At 40.6% G+C, this 22,923-nt stretch overlaps 1 protein-coding gene across 1 annotated transcript; it reads left to right on the top strand.

The window, feature by feature from the left end:
• The first annotated feature begins 2,594 nt into the window (after positions 1 to 2,594).
• LOC121878733 (4-coumarate--CoA ligase 5-like) lies at positions 2,595 to 20,524 on the top strand. The gene is made up of 11 exons (XM_042385084.1): positions 2,595 to 2,721; positions 4,837 to 4,973; positions 9,831 to 9,942; positions 12,352 to 12,565; positions 14,744 to 14,943; positions 15,944 to 16,088; positions 16,249 to 16,403; positions 16,623 to 16,797; positions 17,587 to 17,756; positions 18,059 to 18,211; positions 19,201 to 20,524. The coding sequence occupies exons 2-11, from the start codon at positions 4,861 to 4,863 to the stop codon at positions 19,480 to 19,482; spliced, it is 1,719 nt and encodes a 572-aa protein (XP_042241018.1). The 5' UTR covers positions 2,595 to 2,721; positions 4,837 to 4,860; the 3' UTR covers positions 19,483 to 20,524.
• Positions 20,525 to 22,923: the final 2,399 nt, after the last annotated feature.

Consider the following 22,923-nt stretch of genomic DNA (forward strand, 5'->3'; position numbering starts at 1 on the left):
ATAATGTATATAGCATTAACAGCATCAACCTAGAGAAGTCGACTTGTGAAAGAGACCTAGGGGTACTTGTAAGCCCGGACCTACGGCCTAGAAAACAGTGCGTTAATGTTCGAAATAAGGCAAACAGAGTATTGGGTTTTATATCTAGAAGTGTAAGTAACAAGAGTGCAGAGGTCTTATTGCAACTATATCTTGCGCTAGTGAGGTCGCACCTCGATTATGCGATTCAGTTCTGGTGCCCGTATTATAGAATGAATATAAATTCACTAGAGTCGGTGCAGCGAAGAATGACAAAAATGATTCCGGGACTTAGAAACCTTCCATATCAGGATAGGTTAAAGAAACTTAACTTGCATTCCCTAGAAAGACGAAGAGTGCGGGGAGATATGATAGAAGTATTTAAGTGGGTGAAAGGAATCAATAAAGGGGATATAGATAAAATTCTTATAATATCCGAGCAAGATAGGACTCGGAGCAACGGATTCAAGTTGGATAAGTTTAGGTTTAGGAGGGAGATAGGAAGAAACTGGTTCACAAATAGGGTGGTGGACGAGTGGAACAAGCTTAGCAACTTTGTAGTAAGTGGGGGAACTCTGGAAAATTTAAAAAGGAGGCTAGATAGATTCATGGATGATAGAGAGTGGTAGTAACTCTCGACAGGAACTGCCATGCACAGGCCAACCGGCCTATTGCAGACTCCTTATTTTCTTATGTTCTTATGTACTGTGTATGGCTTGTATGTGGTTTCGCCAGTTAAGTTTCTCATCAACAATAACTCCGAGGAATTTAGTATTTTGTTCGCGTTTGAGGACTATATTACCAAGGTACAGGGGGTTCAAGTCTGGAGGTAAGCTTTGTCTTCTGTGAAAGATCGTGTAGTGGGTTTTCTCAAGATTTAGAGTCAGTTTATTACGTATTACCCAGGTCCCAACTTTAGTTAATTCAGTGTTCATAGTTCTCATCAAGGAATGGAGGTCTGAGTTGCTGGCATATAGATTACTATCGTCTGCAAATAAGTTGTATTTTATGAGTGGACTGGCGTGGACTATGTCGTTTATGTACAGCAAAAACAGTACTGGACCGAGAATTGATCCTTGGGGGACTCCATACAAGATAGGCGAGGAGTCAGATTGGTGGTTATTATAACAGACATACTGCATCCTGTTGGACAGATATGAGGTAAAGCAATTGTGGGACAGGCCCCTAACGCCGTAATGTTCAAACTTTGAAAGGAGGATGGTATGGTCGACAGTATCGAAGGCTTTAGAGAGGTCCAAGAATATACCGACTGTGAACTGACTGTCATCAAAGGAATTTAAGATGTCATTAGTAAAGGATAGCAGAGCACTCTTAGTCGACCTTCTAGCTCTAAATCCAAACTGGGAGTCTGTAAAGATGTCATTGGCATTGCAGAAGGAATTTAGTCTATTACGTGCTAGCTTTTCCATTATCTTACTCAAGGCTGGGAGGACTGATATGGGGCAGTAGTTCTTGAAGAGACCTTTGTCCCCAGATTTTTTATATGCCGGGTGGACTTTAGCAATTTTCAGTTTATCAGGAAAGACACCACTAGTGAAGCAGGAGCTACAAATGTGAAGGAGAACAGGTAGTAATAAGTGGGCCACTTTTTTAATGATGCTCATTGGTATATTGTCTTCGCCTGCTGCTGCATCTTTGGACATTTTTATGATGGCCAGTAATTCATCTGCTGTGACAGGGGATAAGAATAGTTCATTTTGCTGTCTGTTTTGCAGGTAGGCTCTAAATTCCTCATGTTGATCATGGATGCTCTCTGCAAGATTTTTCCCAACATTAATAAAATATTCATTGAAGTGGTTGGCAAGGAGGGAGGGTTCCGTTATAACTGAATCGTTTATCATAAAAGCTGAGTGGGGGGCCGAAGGCTGAGTGTTCCTGTTCTGAATAGAATTTATGACATTCCAGGTTTTCTTACTATCGCCTGATGCTGACCAATCCACCATTCAGCAGGTGTATCAACAGACCAATCCACCATTCAGCAGGTGTATCAACAGACCAATCCACCATTCAGCAGGTGTATCAACGGACCAATCCACCATTCAGCAGGTGTATCAACAGACCAATCCACCATTCAGCAGGTGTATCAATAGACCAATCCACCAATCAGCAGGTGTATCAATAGACCAATCCACCATTCAGCAGGTGTACCAACGGGTCCGTCTACCATTCATCAATAAATCCTTATCATTTCTTGGTCGATATGATTTGGGATTATATAATTATACTCTCCATATTATACAGTAATTGATGTTTTAAGGAGATAAAACTAAGCTCAACGTCACTGAAGATGTTCACAGCTCACAAACATCACCTGCAAGGAGTAATTGTTGTACGTCACTCCTCATACCTTTATATCCCCCTCTGTAGAATATGTTATTCTTTTGTTCGAGAAATTTTTTGGTTATTATTATTAATTTTCAAAAATAATTAGGATATACCATGATATGCTTTTTACCTACTGCATAAGATGAAAGTAACTGTAAAACTGTTTAGATTAGTAATATAGACTGTGTGGCAACTCTGGTAGTGGACCCTGATGCTAAGTTAAGACCCAGTCACAGTTTGTGCTGTAGCTCACTGTCCTCTCGAACGCTCTATTGTACGAACGTGAAGGTCTAGCTGCACTAGCAAAATCTTTGTGCAAGGTTAAGAAATTCATCTGTAAAACTGTTAACAGACAAGGTGAGGCTGAAGTATTTGTCTTTATCATGGGAATATTTCCTGTTATGTTAAAAAAAATTCTATGTATAAAATATTATATACATGCTGTCAGTAGGAAAATCCTGCTCTAAAATCTACCATATCCAGATTTAATATTATATCATATTTATACTATTAACTCCACAACTGTTGCTACTACAAACTCGTAGTATTTGTTCTTTGTCGTACAAATAAGATAATCGTTATTGGTATCATGGATCACCTGAAGATTTTCCCCCAGCTTATTTCAATTACAGATCAACCACACTGACACTATTTGGTGGCATGAGGCTAGGTTAGCGTTAAGGTCATTGATCGTTAAGTAAAATTAGCTGGAAGGAGAATCCTCAGGTGTTCCAATTTTATTATCTTTATCATTTTGATAATCAGTGACATCATTTTCAGGATCTGAGAACTTCGTTCTTTCTCAATCCCCATAAGCCTCCCTCTCTTCTCACCCCCCTCCTCTCTCCTTCCCCATCACCCTCATGCTTGGTGTGCCATATTTTGTTTCAAAAAAGGACTTCCTTATGATGCTTCATTGTTCGAACCTCAGGTGTATCGTCTTCACATTGTGGCTGGCTGCTAAAACTTTTTCAAATTTACATCCATACAAGTTGTCACAACGATTAAAGTTAACAAAATGATAAATTAATAAAATTCATAAGAATTTTAGGCCTAAATAACCTAGTATAGTTATTTGGTATAATAAAATGAACTTAATATTTATTCTGGTGCAAATTTCAGTACACATTTTATTGTACATTGTTCACAAGTTTTGTTATGAAAGACCTTCGCATGGTTCCATAATAAATCGGTAACAGGTAGTGTCATGGTGTAACGACTTGTACATTAAGTGGTGTCATACTGCCGTATGTTAAAAACTAATTAGAAGCTCCTAATGTACTCCCAGACAACACTGGTCTGCTAAAAGTTTTTAAAGCCCCTATTTTTAGAGGGTACCCGGTAAATTTAGGGGGATATTCCGATACGTAACTTTTTTAAAGCTAATCCTATACCCCAAAAAAAAAAGATGAATTTATCGGATATATATGGTAAATAAATAAAAGTGTTAGAAAAAAAATAATATTGGTTCGCATTGACCCGCACTTGATAGTACAGCCAAAGTGATGCCATACCCCTCAGTACTGAAACATAGTGGACTAATTATGCCTACTCGTTCCTGCCTTATCTGGAGCAATAAGACAACGCGGAATGAAGTGTAGCTAAGATTAATAGAGTTATGAACTTTGTATCATGTCATTATGCTCAATAATCAATTATAATTAAGATAAATTGTGTGAGACTAACTAATTATGTATCAGATAGATCACCATGTAATACTAATGACCGCCTTGTTGTCTGCAGGTTTTGATCACATCAATAAATATTGAATGCGTCAAAAGACGGGTTTCAATCATTCCCTTCGACTTGCCCGTAACCTGAACGTCCTTAACTACGTCCTTAACTAAGGCCTTTACAATATAATGCCGCCAAATATTTTGTTAAAGCACTGTACTGAACATCAGTGGAATTCAAGTACACTACAACATCTCTGCTCGTGCCAGTGCCAATTTAGCCGGCGGGGTGGGCATCCAGTACCGGATGATGGGACTTTTAAACATAAGATGATTCCAGACAGGAACAATGGTGTCGGCTGCTTAACTTTAGTAGGCAGACGACCTCACCCTCGTCGCTCCCACTGAATGCAACATACAGGAAATCCTGAACATTTTCTCAGATTCGGATGTACACTTCGGCCTTGGGATGAATGTATGTAAAACTCTGATTCTCTTTCAGCCTGTCCAGGGTTCAGCTACACCTCCACCATCTATTCAGCTTAACTGTATTACCCTCTCTAATGTTACCCACTTTTAGTACCTTGGCTCCAACCTGTCCACCCGGACATCGGACATCGATGAAGAGATTCAACATGGATCAGATGTGAATCTCAAGCATTTGACCGATTCCGTACCCATGTCTGGCTGTAGGGAGATGAAATCATTTGCAAAGCTGCACGTATATCGAGCAGTGGTCCTCCCCACTCTGCTATTATTATTGTTGTTGTTTTTATTATTATTGTTATTAATATTACAGATAGTGCAGAAGAGTTAATTCAAGATGCTCTCGTTCGCAAGGTCGAGTAGAGCAATGAAGCCAGCCCATTTGTTCAACAGCTGGAAGTCCTGCGCGTTGACTCTAACCGCCGGCACCCACGCCCACACACTTCCCAGGTATTATACTCGGACCCACTGTGTCTAAACAACACCCACATCCAATAACGGACAGCGTTCAGGCCCATAATAACAGACGAACACCAGCGATAAGACAACACCCACGATAACAGTTAACACCCATTCCCACAATAACAAACACCACGCCTAAACAACACCTATTTTATGATATTTTTGTTCTTCATAACTGTAAATAAAGAGGCTGTAGTCTCTGGCTAATGCGTGCGCCATTTTGTTCTCCATTTTACTTACATTGAGTATATTAACCCCTCATATACTGTACAGTCTATCATATCACCTGGGAGAAATATTTAACATGTACTGTATAGCTCTCGGGCGTCTAGTGATTACAAAAACGATAGGACCGAAATTCAGTCTACACTATTAAAAATACAAATACGTGATGGTGTTATTGATTACTACAGTTATACAACTGTGCAAGAACCTGAATATGTAACGAGAGCAGTGGACAACATTTCACAATAGTATTCATTAACCTCTACGTTATGCGGATACCCAGGGAGGAATAATAATAATACTTAAAGAAGAGATAAACAAATTGAATATTAGCATTTTGCCGCATCTAATGTCATTTTATAGTCTTATATATCAATTTAAATGTGACAATAAGATAAATGAGTTACTTATTGCATATTTTTTAGCAATTAGATTTTTACCAAGAGACTTGCCGGATAACCTATCAAAACACCCTCTGTAGAGATTTGCCTTGTACAGGGAGGTAGTGACGCTCTCCAATCACCTCAGTGAGATTCCGTTGACAAAAATCCCTCTCAGCTGAACCAGTGTTTATAAGCAAGACAGTGCTTCGAAATATCGCTGAATCGAAAGGTAAATGGGACGATTACACCACATGTCTATACTTATCAGTGTTTGTTTTTCTGTTCTGTGTTTTGATTTATTGGAGCATTTTACTGTCCAGAAAAGACGCTGACACCTGTATACAGTGATAGTATACAAACAATGTATAAAGGCAGTGCAGTTATGCAATATACATAGAATGCAGGTAAACAAATAACGTTGATAGACAGTGCAGACAATGGTAAGCACTGCGTGACAGAAACGGTTCAAGGTTGGTTGCTAAAATGACATGTAAGTAACAGAGACTTTAACTAGATACGCTCTGTCATCTCCAGTTACAGAAACACAAGTGTGAACGAAAAAAATATATGGGTACTGTACTATGGTTGTGTTAGTGCGTAGCTGGGTGTACAGTACGTCTGGCAGCGTAACACTGTGGCGTAATTCAAACAATTCCCTCTAGCGAACAAAAAAAAAAAAATTGGTGTTTCAGCCATGTCAGGGAGACAACAGAGAGACAGACACAACTATAAATTACGTTAGAAGTTTTGATAATCTAAATGAGGAGGACGATGACGCTTGTCAGCTCGTTGACGTTGTAATGTTGTTATTGCGCTTCTATAGTATAGCTAAGGTCTTGAAGCGGGTCACAAGATTAATACTTATATTATTCCATTAACAACAAAAAATTACAAGAGATATGACTCTATGATGACATTATGTCAGCCTATCTGCACGTGAGGGTGTGTGGCATACTAACCTTTTGTAACTCTGTTATCATTATAGATTACATACAAGCCTTACTGCGTGAGGCAAATCCAATTCTGAAAATTTTGCCCGGACCATCTGAATCTGAACCCAACCAGTGCATGTGTCCTTGACAAACATAACTAGATTCGTAAATATCAGTACAATCCTTGACGCACACAACTGTCACAACCCTCACATTTTGTCACACCATTGTTTGTTCCTCTCCAGTTTTCTGTCTCCCCATCCGCTGTTATTTTTATCTAATAATAATAAATAATAATAATTGACGGTTTATTGAAAAAGTTCTGCAGCCCGAAGGCTGAAAATATACATTGGACATAAATGACTTATTACATACTTTGGTGGTTTAACAAAAGCCTTCATTAGAGAAAGGTAAAGGAACATACAGTGAACATACAGATTAATGTTGGTGTTGAACAGCAAAAACGTAGTGTAGTAACTCCCTCCCAGATGGTGTTAGGAGGGACCTCACGTGGTGTAGTAATTCCCTCACAGATGGTGTTATGAGGGGCCTCACGTCAGGGCCGGCGCTACCCACTAGGCGAACTAGGCGATCGCCTAGGGCGCCAACATCTGGGGGCGCCACAAATTCAGGGCAAACTTGGATAAAATTAAAAATGAAGGGAAAACTGTGGTGGACACTGTGGTGGAGCCGTGGAGGGTCGGAGCAGGATGTTAGAAGGGGGGGGGGTCGGAGGGAGGCGAGGGTAGGTAGACGGTAGCCGACTGTGTTTTCTTTTTTAATATTATTCGTTAACCCCCCGGAGGGACTAACCCGGGTCCTTATCTTTGGCGGCCTGGAGAACTGTCGAGCAGTGACCTGAAGGCTGACATCTGAGGAACCCTTCTCCCAACCCCACCATCCCCTCCCCTCCCTTACTGCCAGGGCGGCTGAGCCGCCCCTTCCCTGTCTTTGTCGGGATGAGGCAAGGTTACCTGACCTCTGAAGTTTACGTCAAGGATTTATTGACTTAATGTAATAACAATAATTGGTTATTTGCATGGGTGAAGTAATAAAGCCACAAGATGAAAACAATGTAGTAATGGGTTACTGTACACACATTAGCTTATCAAAACTTTCAAGGGGGCGCACATCTAAAGGCTTGCCTAGGGCGCCAAATCATCTTACACCGGCCCTGTTTGTGTGAAATATAACAAAGTCTAGGACTGCTTTTAGTATCCTGGTGGTCCAGCGGTTAGCGTTCCCCGGTCACAGTCATAGGCTTGTGGGCCGTGGGTTCGAATCCTGGCGGGTTGAGGTGTTGATTGTATATATATATATATATATAAACGAGCGAATTGTTAACGCTCATAGGAGGGTTATTGGTTTGTTGCTGGAGAAATAAACCCTCAACGTTGACTCGTACCATATAATTCGGTCAAAACCTGTTAAAGAACATTTCTCATATAACAAATGCTGTTATCTCAGGACAGTACATAGCCTGTTAACATCTTAAATATAACTCACATGTTATAACTGTTGATACAGGAGACAATTTGTATAATATGATCAAATTACAGTACATAAATATACTTATTAAAGTTATTTAGAGTTTCTTAGCAGATTCTAATACTTCACGATCACTCACGTTTTAGGGTCTAGTGGTCTGAACCAACGTGTTGTCTGTCCTGTAGAAATCGGTAGACTACCCACCTCAGCAAATTCGTTTTCAACACTATAACTCTTATCTCACCCTCTATCTCTCTCTCTCGCCTAGTTTATCTTATCGTGGTTATCCCTCACTTTCTCTCTCTCTCTTCTAGTTTATCTTACTGTGGCGGTAACAACAATGTTAATCCTATAATCAGCTCCTGGAATCATGTTTTCATAGCCACTTCAGTCTACTTAGTTGTCATTATTTTACAACTTCTCACACAGACGTTCTTAAGATACGACTGCTTTGGCTGGGTAAATAGACCTGTCAGCTTGGACAGTTATTCATCGAGTATACCTGACACATTGAATGATGAATGCAAACTTAAATTTTGCCAAGGTTGGCAACGGGAGTGGGGTGGTGGTGGTGTTAACGATAGTTGTGGCAATGGTGTTGTAGCTGTTGTTTTTGGTGGTGGTAGTGATAATAGTGGTGATGGTGTTGTTGGTGATATCTGTGATGGTGGTGATGATAGCTGCGGTGGCGGTGATAATGATAGCTGTGGTGGTGTTGGTGATGTTCGCTGTGGTGGTGGTAGTAGTGGTAATGGTGGTGATGATAATTGTGGTGATGTTTTTGGTGATGATAGCTGTGGTTATGGTGGTGATGGTGTTGATGGTAGTGGAGGTGGTGATAGAGACTGGAGATAGGGAGATACAGGAGATAGTACAGAGTACAGGAGATAGTACCTCCTTTCCTCCCACAGCCAAACTGTGGAATGACCTGCCTTCTGTGTTTCCATACTCATACAAACTATCTCACTTTTAAAAACTTGGTTTTCCGGCATCTTCGCGGTGTAGATTAATATAATCTTTTTCTTTTCTATTTTTCATTTCTTTTTTCTCCTATTGTCAGTTAATATTATTATTTGTAACGAATTGCTTCTTAGTAACAATGTTCCAGTATGCCACAGTAATGGGGAGAACATAATATCTCTACCTTTACCAACTGTGTATCTGTTGACGTGACTGTTACCGTGAATATAACAGTTACTTGTGAAACTGCCATATACGTAACAACCTTCCTGGGTTGTCACCACTTTAACAATCACTTGTGAAGCACGTTACTTTATATTTTAGACATACTAAAATATACATCAAAGTTTGTTGGAATTATTAGCGAAATCCATATGTTCTTTCCTGTGTTTATTATAAAAGGTTTCTATGTACACTTTCAAACAGGGCTTTACCGTAACTTAATCACTGTAGCTATGAGTGTTAAATGAGGACGGAGGCTATCTTAAATAGCTCGGCTAAGTACGTCCTGTCGAGTGAGTAGGGGCCCACCTCATAGCTGGTGGAAAGTTACAGAGGGTGATGGTTATACAAATCTAATGTAATTAACCCATTTATATAAATACTTCTGCCTATAAGACAGGGGCTAATACATATTATTGTTATTATCATTATTATTATTATTATTATTATTATTATTATTATTATTATTATTTACATTACATCACTTAAGTTATGTAACATCTTGATCACGTAAAGAGTTAACTGTTTAATAATAATTGAAAAAACATTAATTCGAGAAAGATTAAAAGTCTTGATTAATTTTCTCACAAGGTCTTAAACACCTAACTCTTTTTTTAACTTTGTTTTTTCCCCAGGCGTGAGAAGAACGTGGTGTACAGCGATATACCTGACATACCTACTCCTCACATTGACTTACCAGGGCTCATCTTCTCTAGGGCCAAGAACTGGATGAACCATGATGCCATAGTCAGTATTTCATTCCCAAGATAGTATCAACACAGGAATAATATATATACTATCACTATGCACTAGCCCGTTGTATCATCTGTATTGCTTCCATATATTGTAAGAACAACTGTAGTATACATGTGATTTTAGTGTATTTCTGTTGTTGTTTTTTCCTAAGAAATTTAAACTACATTAGTGTAATTCACTTAGAGTTCAATCATGTATATAAACGTAATACAAACTGTGGACTAATCTAATCATTACTGACGTAACCTAATTGAACGTAACGTAACGTAACGTAACGTAACGTAATGTAACGTAACGTAACGTAACGTAATGTAACGTAACGTAACGGAATTTAATCTTATTTTGTCAGACTCGTTGGCGTTAAGGTGTTTCAGTTTGACAGGACGATTACTCCCATGCATAATTTGTTGTGTTTCATGGTTATGAGTCGCGTGCACACAGGAACCTCCTCTACTGTACACGCAATGACACTCCTTACACTGGTCCCGCACCGAGATGAGTCTCGGAAATTTAACACGTAAATATCTGTTCAGTCTGACTGGAGATGTATGAACATATCTAACTGACCTCATTTATAGTGAGTAGACAAATTAGATGACGACAGGGCCCTGCCGGAAATAAGCATCTGATGGCTTTGTTGGGCTATCTTTGGTCGAATTGACTTATTGTTTGCCATTATTTGTGTACCTGCACTGTCTATGTGCAGTCAGCAACAGGTGGCATGATGTTACCATGATGTAACACACAGTGTGTTACATCATGGTAAAATTATCTGAATGGACTGTAGTAACCTTGTAATAGTAGCAAGATTAAAGATGCAAAATGAGCAGTCCACTGCACCCTCTCAACGCAAGCATTAATACTTGCGTATCGATAATTTTGATACAGATTACCAAATAGAAAGTCATTGACTCCATCCGGCAGTCTGGTCGACGGTGGCTCGGTGGAGACGGGGAGGGGTGAGGGACGGGGGGGTGAGGGTGGAGGGCGGGAGGGGTGAGGGACGGGAGGGGTGAGGGACGGGGAGGGCGGGACGGGGAGGGGTGAGGACGGGGAGGGTGAGGGACGGGAGGGGTGAGGGTGAGGGGCGGGGAGGGGTGAGGGAGGGGTGAGGGACGGGGAGGGTGAGGGACGCGGGGAGGGGAGGGACGGGAGGTGAGGCGGGGAGGGGTGAGGGACGGGAGGGGTGAGGGGGGAGGGGTGAGGGACGGGGGGGAGGGTGAGGGGGGAGGGGTGAGGGGCGGGGAGGGGTGAGGGGCGGGGAGGGGTGAGGGGCGGGGAGGTGAGGGGCGGGGAGGGGTGAGGGCGGGAGGGGAGGGGGAGGGGTGAGGGACGGGAGGGGTGAGGGGCGGGGAGGGGTGAGGGGCGGGGAGGGGTGAGGGGCGGGTTCTGTAGTGTGTGGTAAGCAATCCTGTCTCTGAATCCTTATACTTTATTTATGGTTTTAATCAACATTAATGTAAACCAATAAAACGTTACTGCATCTTCTTTACTGTATTATACAGACAAAATTCATACTCTTCACGTTAACTTTGGGCCAAACTTGTGGCATTTATATGCGTTTGTTGAATACTACAACAATAGACTAAGTCATACTGTTGCATTAAATAAACATTTACGTTTTGTAAGTGATATTTGATAATGGGTTAAAATGGGAGAAATGCGGCTGGCCAGGCTATGACTTAAGCCGAGGCATTGTTTCACTGTCTGTAGGATGGATAAACTGAGCTTTTAACTAAATTTGAGATGTTATTTCTAAAGCCAACTCCATGGCGACCTGATAGTAGATTTATATGTATAATATTAAAAACTAATACATAGTTTTCTATCTATGAATCACTCGGCATGACTCAGCAGTTTTGTGAAGACCGTTCCTACCACCACAGAGTCCCACTCACACACACACACGCACACCTCACTCCACGATAAAGTCCACTACTATTCCATGTATGCACTATGGTTCTCGGGTCCCTGTCATTTGAATAAAACGAGCAGATTAATACTGAGAAATTATCCATTAACTACAAATGTATTTAGGCAGCTTGGTGGTGCTGAGTCACTGCATGGGTGTCAAGTTGAGACATTAGAGTAGATGCGGATAGTTTAGTTCATAATCGATGCAGACAATCGCACTCAGTGTCGTGGTGACTCACACACCATCGACATCCTGTCTGAGCCTTATGCCAACTTCTGAAGTTTGGTCATTTTCTTAGTCATGAATTATTTATTTTATTTTATTTTATTAAACAACGAACAAGACTTTCCATGGTAGTGGAATCTTGCTTGAAGCTGTGTATCACTATGACAGTATTTATAATTCATTGTTTCAGTACCGTCCTCCTCCCTCTCCCTTCCCCTCCAGTCCAAAACCTAACACAGCACTCACCTCCTCTCCCTCAGGAGTGTGGGATAACAGGAAGGAAATACACGTACGCGGGAATGATAGACCGAGCACTGAGGTGGGGCGGTGTAGTACAACAGGTACTGTCAGCGCCCTCCTCCTCCAAGCTGATCACCCTCTTCTGCTCCAATGCCCCAGAATTTCCCATCCTCTTGCTCGGCAGTCAGGCCGTAGGCGTCACCATCACCACCATCAGCTCTGCCTCTACTGTAGGTGAGACAAAATAGAGTAAAAGATCAAGTCCACCTCTAATTCTCACCTCAGAGTGTTTGTGAGACTGTGTTCCTTCCTTGTACTTAGCAGAACAGTTGTAGTGCAACAGCTGTACCATAGCAGGATCTGACGTGGATGCTCCATACTGAATTTGTGATTTAATGTCTGCGCCATGTTCAATTATACTTATGAATTGGAGAAGTGATGAAGGAACTGCCTCTAATACTTCTATCATCAAGCATGGTTAGGAATTTTGAGTTGTCTTTGGGCATGTCCTGCCGTATTATTGTTGCAGCCTTGGCCAAATGAAAAGCTTCACTGTATTTGCCAACTTCACCCAGATTGAAGCCTAACATCCTCTTGGAATGCTAGCAAAACATCTCTTCCTTGATTGTGAGTTTCCAGGTGATTCGACGTCAAATTGTTCGAGTCTTTTCTTGTACAGTAAGATTAAATCTGCTAGTCTAAAAATTGTTCGATGAGAACCTTCACATGCAATTTTTGTATCATTGATGTATGTCACCAATTCAGAGAAAGTCAGTGGATATGCATCTTTTTGGTCAAGGTTTTTTGTGTTTTTCTCGTTCCTTTGCACTAAGATAAACTCTTTATTGCACAGTGCAGCTAAGCACGCAGGGTGATATTTCATCTCTTGTGCCACTACATCTCCTGTACTAAGGCTGTCACTGAGTGTCTTTTCACATTCATTGATTCTGTCATTGAGTTTCATTGCCATTGCTTTTCTGAGAGCACTCTCTGGTTCTTGCTTGTCACACAAAAAGCATTCTGTTGTGGTTCATGTCTCTCAAGTCTCTTGGCTTTCGTGGCAACTTACTTCTTCAACCTTCATCACTCTCAACTACAGAGGTAGTTGCTCTTTTTTGGAACATTGTGTTGTTAAAACTAAGTCTGCAGCTCTCATGATACTTACCTTTATTTTTCCTCAGTGTCTCTGCAATACCAACTCCATCATCTAGTCTTTCCATATCAAGCATTATTGGAAGGCCATTGATCGAGTTGAAATGAGGAATATTCTTGGGTAATTTGCTGTAGCCATCTTCCTCTCCTCTAGTATGGTTGTCTTTGGAGATATAAGTTTTTCCTTCTTATCTTCTTGACACAGACAGCACTTGGTTCAGTTTGTTCTCCTCTCAGGATTACTTTTAGGACCAATATTCATCGTCATTGTGGTAGAGAGTGGGGGGTTTATCCTTTTACCACTCTGTATCATATGTGCTTCCCTGTATGGTATACAACTAGGTTCAAACAATTGTTTGCCCTACACCTAGCCCGATCGTTCACCCAGTATCATTTAAGTCCCGTGCGATCTGTACACCATCTGGATAACTTTAACCACATTATCCTTGGCTTGGCTCTCCCACGCTGGCACATCCTGCCAATTCAGGTGCGGCTGCCTAACCTTATTTGGGGCTGATTAAGTAACATTTGGGACACTTGAATGCTTGTATATATATTAATCTTTACTATGAGTTTTGTACTTAGTGGGCACTGAACCCTATGTTGAGATTCACAACAGTGTTGTCACCAGTGTGCCCTGGTAGTACATTGACATTCACTCTTTATAAGCATGTTTCCTTTGAATGCGATCCATTTTAGAGTTTTCAACACAAAATTCAGAGTCTACATAATCAATAACATGGAAATCAACATTGAAATCACCAGAGTTGATGAGCACAATAATTATGCCAAAAAGAAAAATTAATCATACACATTTGGCGGCTATCTTGGAAAATTGCCGCCATCTTCCAATCCTAAATGTCCAATGAGATGGATTTGATAATTAACTCGCATTGAATCTTCATGCCAATTTTCATACTTGTGTTACCATTTGCAAGATTCCCTAAAAAAGTGACACTTGGCCATTCCGCTAAATCAGTCAGCGAAGTGTCAAGTGCTGTGAACTCTTTTATGTTAGTTATTCAACGAAGTAATTCATTCTCGTGAACAAAATCTAACCTTTACTTAGTTATGAAAACCATTAGGTTCTTGTTTCGTATAACCAACTTCAATTCGCTTAAAGATTAGACACCATAGTTTATTTCGCTGAAGAATAAACACTATTGTATGGTAAGAACAGTGAGCTAAACTGGCAACAGTGCGTGGTACCAGTGGCATTTCATGACTTATAGTGGTATTTTGACTTGGTGGTACCAACAGAGGAGTTGGCCAGACAGTTGGAAGATAGTGGGACGGAGGTGGTGGTAACGGATCCCCAGTTTGAGGAAGTGTTGATGTCCGCCCTGGCCAGACTCAACAAGGTGATGACAATCTTTGTGAACGGCGACTCCGCCCACGGACACCCCAACCTCCGTCATATCATCGAGGACGACTCCAAGCCTCTTGTTGAGCCCGTGGAGGTGAGAGAGAGAGAGAGAACTGGTGCACTGTAGCTTACATGTAAATATTGATGATTGACCTGCCTATTATTAGTGCTAGAGGCCCTAGTAATACAGGGCTACGATGGTGATATTGGTACGTCATTAATAACAGAATATAATATAAGTAATTTACTGTACGTACATACCTATAAGGGTATTAATATGACAATTGAATCTAAAAGGTGAATTTATAAACGAAGGTCACCACTGTATTTAGGTGGTCCATTTTTTAAGGATTTGGAGGTCAATATTTTCACCCTGTTATGCCACATTAAAATGACTTACTTAAGTGAACACAGTGGCTAACGTGATGGTATTATGTAAAATTTCAATAGTAAAAAGAGAAGTTACTTACTATGGGGTTTTCAGTTCGTTGAAAACACAATACGTTGGCCACGCCATAGCTTCAGCCAATGATCACTTAGAAAAAATTTATAACTAGAGGCAGCTAGATTACCCTTTTATGATGGTGAGAAGTGAGAATAAATGATGACTTTGTGTCTCTATACTGTATATATAAATATATATATATATATCTTGATAAAATCACACGGGAAATGGAAACAACGGAGCACCTTAGCTTTCGTCTTTATTCAAGACGAAAGCTAAGGTACTCCGTTGTTTCCATTTCCCGTGTGATTTTATCAAGATTTATCTTATCCACGTTTTCATTGTGGATTTACATGAAATATATATATATATATATATATATATATATATATATATATATATATATATATATATATATATATATATATATATATATATATATATATACACTGTATGTATGCATCAGCTGTAAGTTTGAACACACAGTTTAAGAAACGTAAATAAAGTAATGCACTTTAAATTTAAATATGGTCTCTCATATACTATGGTATTCTTCAATTACCACTTTAGTTGTGCTCAGGTGTTCATGATATTATTTTGAGTTATTTTATCTTGGTGTTATATTTTACATAGAATTTTTTTTCTTCAGAATCCTCTTACATCAACGTCCCTCCTCCTGTACTCCAGCGGCACTACAGGCAAGCCCAAAGGCGTGGAATTGTCTCACAGTGCCATCGTTTCCAACTTAGTCAACTTCTCCCATCCTGACTTACTAGCTTACCGTTGTGCTACAGGTGATAAAAAAGTGAACATAAAGAGTTATAAATGAAAGAAGTAAAAGTTCTTTGTACACATACACCTGGCTAACGTTAAGAAAACCGCCCAGGGTAATTTTTAAACATGATTGATCTGTTGGTATGAAATTGTTTGAAGTCCATTGTGTCTCTTCTTCAGCCAAAGAGCAAGAAGTTGTGGTTGGAGTGATGCCCTTTTACCATACCTATGGTATCTACGTTGTGGGTTTAATTTCCTGGTACTTGGGCGCCAAAATCGTCACCCTGCCAGCCTTCACTCCCCACGACTTCGTCAGGGTCGTCAAAGACCACAAGGTACTGTAGGAACCACTAGTCCCAAGTATCTATTTTAAAATCATCTGAGTTTCTGCTTGCATTTTTGGGTAATTTAGCATCCATTTTATATTATTTTGTTATATTCCAAAATTTTTAATGATATGATACTGCAGATCAGAAAGATTATATTTATAAAGGAAGTGGGCGAACAAAAGACCAGGTTGTGCACCAGTTACAAGAGGTTGATATATTCCACAGGTAAGGATCCTTCACCTGGTGCCTCCTATTCTAAACTTTATGGTCATGTCTCCTACCGTGACCCCAACTGACCTGGTGAACGTAGAAGTTGCCATGTGTGCTGGGGCACCTGTACCAGTCACAGCAGCCGAGGCCCTTAAGAAGAAGGCGCCCAAACCTATTCTCTTCCAGGAAGGTGAGCCAACCACCCTGAGGGTTTTACTTACAGTGTAAACAAACAGTTCTTGAAAACGTTTGTAATATAGCTCTATTCTCTCTTACACTGTAATATGAATTAGATGAATGAGAATAGGACTTGCAATTTTTACCATTTGGTAATTAAGAGGTGACATTAGACCTACCTCAGCTAAATCTTCTAGGACAGCAAAATTATCTTTTTAAAGCCATCTGTAGGCCAGAAGTTCGTTGGATATATTTCTGACATTGGTGCAGCCAACCTAAAGCACCGTTGATCGACCATATAATAAGCTTGATCAATGGCAGTAAGTTATAATGTATATTATGAATGATAATAAGTTACTGTTTATCTGAAGATTAGGCACCCCAGCTTATTAAACCTGACAATTAAACACCCTAACGCTAACTTTATCTTACCCAACCTAACCCACCAGGTAACATTAGGTGTTTAATTATCAGGTGCAATGAGCTAGACTCAGTAGACTCAGGCAGGGGTTCTCAACCGGGGGGGAATTTCCCCCCCTCAGGTTTTCAGGGGGGGGGAACTGATACTAATATGGAAAAAATAAAGGATTTTCAGTATTATATGCATATTATTTGGAATGCACTTTTTGAGGCAGACAATCTTGGAAAGGAGGGGGAATGACATTCTGACATATGGTGAAAGGGGTTTATGGGGCAAACAAGGTTGAGAACCACTGCGAGGGTCTAATCTTTACGTTATTCCATACGACGAATACAATATATTTCTTCAGGTTTCCAAACTATTTATATATCCTTCGTGCAGGGTTTGGCATGACAGAGGCCTTAGCCACACACATGACACCTGTTAATGAGGAAAAGATCGGCTCGTGTGGCAAGTGTTTACCCAACGCCATGGCCAAGGTCGCGGACTTGAGCACGGGGAAGGCACTGCCGGCAGGAGAAAGAGGCGAGCTACGTATAAAGTCCCCTTCGGTAAATGTTCCATCGTTTAGTATCCTCCATCTCACACACACACTACTGCTTAGTCCCCTCCAGTAAACACATCATCTCGACATCCTCTTCAATGATGTCACCCATTATAACATTCTCTTCAAACAAGTCACCAACTGTAACAAGCACCATAACTACTGTCCCACTCTACCACCATAACTAATGTCCCACTCAACCACCACCACTAATGTCCCACTCTACCACCACCACTAATGTCCCACTCTACCACCACCACTAATGTCCCACTCTACTACCACAACTAATGTCCCACTCTACCACCACAGCTAATGAAAGGCTACCACAAAAACCCGACTGCCTTCGCTGAAAGCTTCGATGACGACGGCTGGTTCTGTACAGGGGACGTGGCAACGCAAGAGAACGGTTTCTTCTATATTGTCGATAGGATCAAGGAGCTTATTAAAGTCAAGGGTTACCAGGTAAGGTCAATTGCACTAGAGTTTTCAAGATCAAAAGGTCCCCTTCTGAGGTCAAATCTCTAGGTTGGTAACTCGTAGGTAACATTTGAAGTCTCTGGTCACAGCTGTCTTTATATCTAGGATCGACAGGTAGGTCAGCTGTTATAGGTAGGTCAGCTGTCATAGGTAGATCAACTGTCATAGGTAGGTCAACTGTCAAGACTAGGTCAGCTGTCATAGGAAGGTCAACTGTCAAGACTAGGCCAGCTGTCATAGGTAGGTCATCTGTCAAGGCTAGGACAACTGTCCTAGATAGGTCAACTGTCATAGGTAGGTCAACTCAAGGCTAGGTCGGCTGCCATAGGTAGGTCAACTGTCAATGGCTAGGTCAGCTGTCATAGGTAAGTCAACTGTCAATGGCTAGGTCAGCTGTCATAGATAGGTCAACTGTCGATGGCTAGGTTAGCTGTTATAGGTAGGTCAACTGTCAAGGCGAAGTCAACTTTCATAGGCAGGTCAAGATTCAAGTTTAGGTCAACTATCAAGGCTAGGTCAACTTTCATAGGTAGGAGTAAAAAGAAATTAAAAATAGAAGGTACAAAATACAAACAATTGATACACATTTTAATATATTTTGATATGGCTTCTAATCTTTAAAAATGTTTGCCTGCAGTATTACTGAAAAACTACCTTTCGTACAGAACAGACCCACATACCACAGGTGTGGATGGATGTGGTGAATACAACAATAGTTCACTCATGTAGTTGTTGCCCTCCAGGGGAATTTGCCAAAATTGGCTCTCAAACCCATATTCAAAATTGTGCTTGGTTCTCCCTGTTTCCCTTATTATTTTTACTAGCACTTCAATAGAGGGGTTATATTTATGATTATTAAAACATAAATTAATCAGTATCAGCAAGTGAAATCTTTCATATCCTATCCTACGTAATGAAATCCAGTATTGGTGATGCAGCATTGACGAGTTACTTATCTAGTGGGCCTACGGCAGGTATCACCGTCAGAGTTGGAAGACTTGCTACTCCAGCACTCAGGGGTGAAAAATGTTGCTGTGGTTGGCGTACCTGATGAACGGGCAGGGGAGATGCCGAGGGCCTACGTTATCAGACAAGATGACACGACGGAGGAAGATTTAAACAAGTTCTTAGAACCCCGAGTGGCAGCTTACAAGTACCTGAAGGGCGGCATCAAATTTGTCGACGAACTACCTACCAACGCGACGGGCAAAGTGCTCAAGAGGCAACTGAAGGAATTGGCTGCCAAAGACCTATGAGTAAAACCAATTTGTGGTCTTGTACGTCAATACAAATAATGCGTCCATAAACTGTGTATCATTTAAAGTCTTAACACACGCCCTTACAATGTAGCATGTAAGTTGGGAAAGGAAGAAAATTCTGGAAGACCCTTACTTGGAACATATTTTTATCCGGATAAAAGAAAAAGACTTGTTATATAGTGGATTAATTTACTTATTCGTGGAATGTACAATCAAAGACAAAAGTAGTGTCGCAGTTTTGTCCAAAAATTAAATATAACTCGTGAAACAATATGAGAACCCCTTACCACAAGGCAGAGCCCACCAAAAGTTTAGCCTTTTGGCATAATTATGTTTTCACCACATTTCACGGCACGACTTTTGTCTTTCATTTTACAGTACATTCAGACACGGAAAAAAGGTTTGTCGGTCCTCCAACCTAAGACTCAAGAACCTGTGATGTTTCGAATTCACAAGTTCATGGATGAGACGGAGGACTGACAAGACTTTTTTCGGTGACTGTACCTGTGACATTAAATTTACTGGTGCAGTTCACCAAGATGTCTGTGTTAAATATCTCAAGCATTTATTCTCAGCACTGTAGACTCTGTACAGAACAGGCTGTTCAGATTAGCAGTGCCCTACGGCCCGAGAAGCCCAGACTAGGGGGCCGGGGAAGTGACTTTTCATGTCTATGTGCCCGGCGAGGCGGACAAACCAATATTTCGAGGTAAACATCGAGACTGGAACTTGTTTAACCAGAGAGGTCATCAGAGTACCAGGATTAGAGACCAAAATAAAGTGCAGGTAATTTACCTCTACATTAAGCCGGCAGCTCGTCTCTTGTCAGTAAGTCAAGTTGTCAACAATGCAAAGGAATCACCAAGCTATGAGGCTGTGAGGTAACAGGAGTTGGGAATTGACATGACAAGTGTTACCTTCACCGAAACCAGAATATAGGTGGGAGAGGAAAATGGTAGTTAAGGTTGTTTATTGTTTTATGTATTGGAGAGACTTTTATTCAAGTACTTCATCTTTCAATAAAAAACTATATGAGTAATCCATGCAATTTTTTTTATTCCCGGAAATAAATACACATATAGCGTGTCTAGTTTTTTTTGCAAATTGACCAGTAAGATAAGCAGTCATTTAGAAAAATGCCAATAATCATGCCTGTTTGCAAAATGGCCTAAAAGTAAAGATCATTTTGCAAAACTACAGGGTTATTAGCCCGTTTGCATGTTGACCAGACTTTTTGCAAAATGGCCGTTTTTGCAAAAAAAAATCCGTAGTATATTCGTGTGTGTGTGTGTGTGTGTGTGTGTGTGTGTGTGTGTGTGTGTGTGTATATATATATATATATATATATATATATATATATATATATATATATATATATATATATATATATATATATATATATATATATATATATATTGTTATGCCATGACTTATTAACTTGAATTACGTTAAAGATTAATATACTATTGAGGGCACATGTGGCAAAAACAAAACAAAACAATAAAAGAAAAATTGTTAACTCTACACATGTTAGTCCTGGGTTCAAACAGCCCTCTTTATCCCAACAGTTCAGGAGTGAAGGTTTGGAATTACAGTATACACATTATAAAAGATTTAAATAAAATTTAATAAAAATATAAAAAAAAAACCACCATAATAAGTGTATAGGTTTCATCATGAACTACAGGAGGATTTAAATAAACTGCAGGGGTGGTCAGAAAAATGGCAAATATAATTCAACACCAGCAAGTGCAGCGTACTGAATATTGGAAGAACAAATACTGTCAATACATACAGCCTTAACAACATCAACCTAGAGAGAGCATGGCAGCCGGAAGGCTGAAAATATACAGTTACATAATTGGGGAATGGGTCTCTTGATTGACAAATAATATACAAGTAACATAAGTGATACAAATATGATATATAATAACTAGGTGGGGAGAAGGTCACACTACAGGGAATTTCAACAGTGACAGTGCAAAAAAAGTAAGATTGACTGGGAGTGAATGCACTGGTTGATTACAAGTTATTGATAATTTTTACAATGGATGGGACTGGGCTGTTCTTCTAGTGATCAGTACGTGCTCGTATGGGCTGGATGCGGTTGTGGTGTCGAACAGCAGTTCGCGGACGAGGGATCTTGGGTGGTAGTAGGAGCCGGTGTCGAGGATGGTGCAGTAGCTTCTCGCCAAATTTGCAGATGAGCTCGTGGTGATGGTCAGAAAGAGCCGATAGGGTCAGTGTGTTGAGCGCTTCTTGATATGTTGAGTAGGAAGGAGAGAGAATAATCTTGCACGCCCTCTTTTGCACTTTTTCTAGGTGTTTACGGTGTGTGACATTTAGGGAGGAAGACATGGTAGGGGAGGCATAGGTGAGCTTGGGAAGTATGAATGTTGAGTAAACACTGAGGAGCTCGGGTGCAGGAACTCCGAGGGATTTGAGTCGGCGGAGGAGGTGGAGACTGAAACTGGAGGATTTGACAACTTCACTGACGTGTGTTTTCCAATTTAGTTTGTAATCTATAGTGACGGCGAGGAGCTTATGGAGTCTACAGCCTGGAGTGTGTTGGACCCTAGAGTAATGAAAGGGGATGGGACAACGTCGGAGGAGAGGTTGTTGTGCAAAACCATGGTCTTGGTATGGTTGATGGTGACGTGGTTGTTGTTGGTGTGTGTGTGTGTGTGTGTGTGTGTGTGTGTGTGTGTGTGTGTGTGCAGTGTATATGTATTCGAAAATCTCTTAGAATTTCTGTAAAGTAATTTGATTAACTATAATATCCCGTGTGGTGGGGGGACAAAGGAGGGGGGGGGGGTAGCTGCGTCACACCTCAGATTCTCTAAGGCACACATACCACACATTTTCTGACCCCGTGAGACAATAAAAATATGAATCACCATGTGTGTTTCTCCCAAAAAGTTCAAGTGAAGGCCAATCTTCCTCCTTGACTACTCGTAACAAGGCTAATAAAGATTTGGGTTCATACAAAGGAGTGTTAGTTACAAGACTATCGAGGTCATCCTAAAACTGTATCTTGCTCTTGTGAGACCACACCTGGATTACCCAGTTCAGTTCTGGTCACCGTATTACAGAATGGATATAGAATCCTTGGAAAGAATTCAGAAGAGAATGACAAGACAATCCCGGGCATTAGGAACCTTGAGTATAGAGACAGGTTAAAGCATCTTAATTTGCACTCCCTCGAGAGACGTAGAGCGAGGGGCGACCTGATAAAGGTGTATAAGTGGAAGTCAGGGCTAAACAAAGGGGACATTACAAAGGTACTCAAACTATCCAACCAGGAGCGAACTCGTAACAATGGTTTTAAATTAGACAAATTTAGATTCAGGCGTGAAATAGGTAAACACTGGTTTGGAAACAGAGCAGTGGATGAATGGAACAAGTTACCAAATATCATCATTAACTCGAATACGCTGA

Source organism: Homarus americanus, unplaced genomic scaffold (genome assembly GCF_018991925.1).
Source record: "Homarus americanus isolate GMGI-L3 unplaced genomic scaffold, GMGI_Hamer_2.0 scaffold2558, whole genome shotgun sequence".
In the NCBI taxonomy this organism is placed as follows: Eukaryota; Metazoa; Arthropoda; class Malacostraca; order Decapoda; family Nephropidae; genus Homarus; species Homarus americanus.

What these genes read in the sequence shown, in the direction of transcription:
- LOC121878733 (XM_042385084.1), top strand. Translation starts at nt 4,861, where the DNA reads ATGCTCTCGTTCGCAAGGTCGAGTAGAGCAATGAAGCCAGCCCATTTG. An exon ending in ACCTATTCTCTTCCAGGAAG is followed by an intron (nt 16,798 to 17,586) that starts GTGAGCCAACCA and finishes TCCTTCGTGCAG; the next exon opens with GGTTTGGCATGACAGAGGCC. An exon ending in TACGTATAAAGTCCCCTTCG is followed by an intron (nt 17,757 to 18,058) that starts GTAAATGTTCCA and finishes CTACCACCACAG; the next exon opens with CTAATGAAAGGCTACCACAA.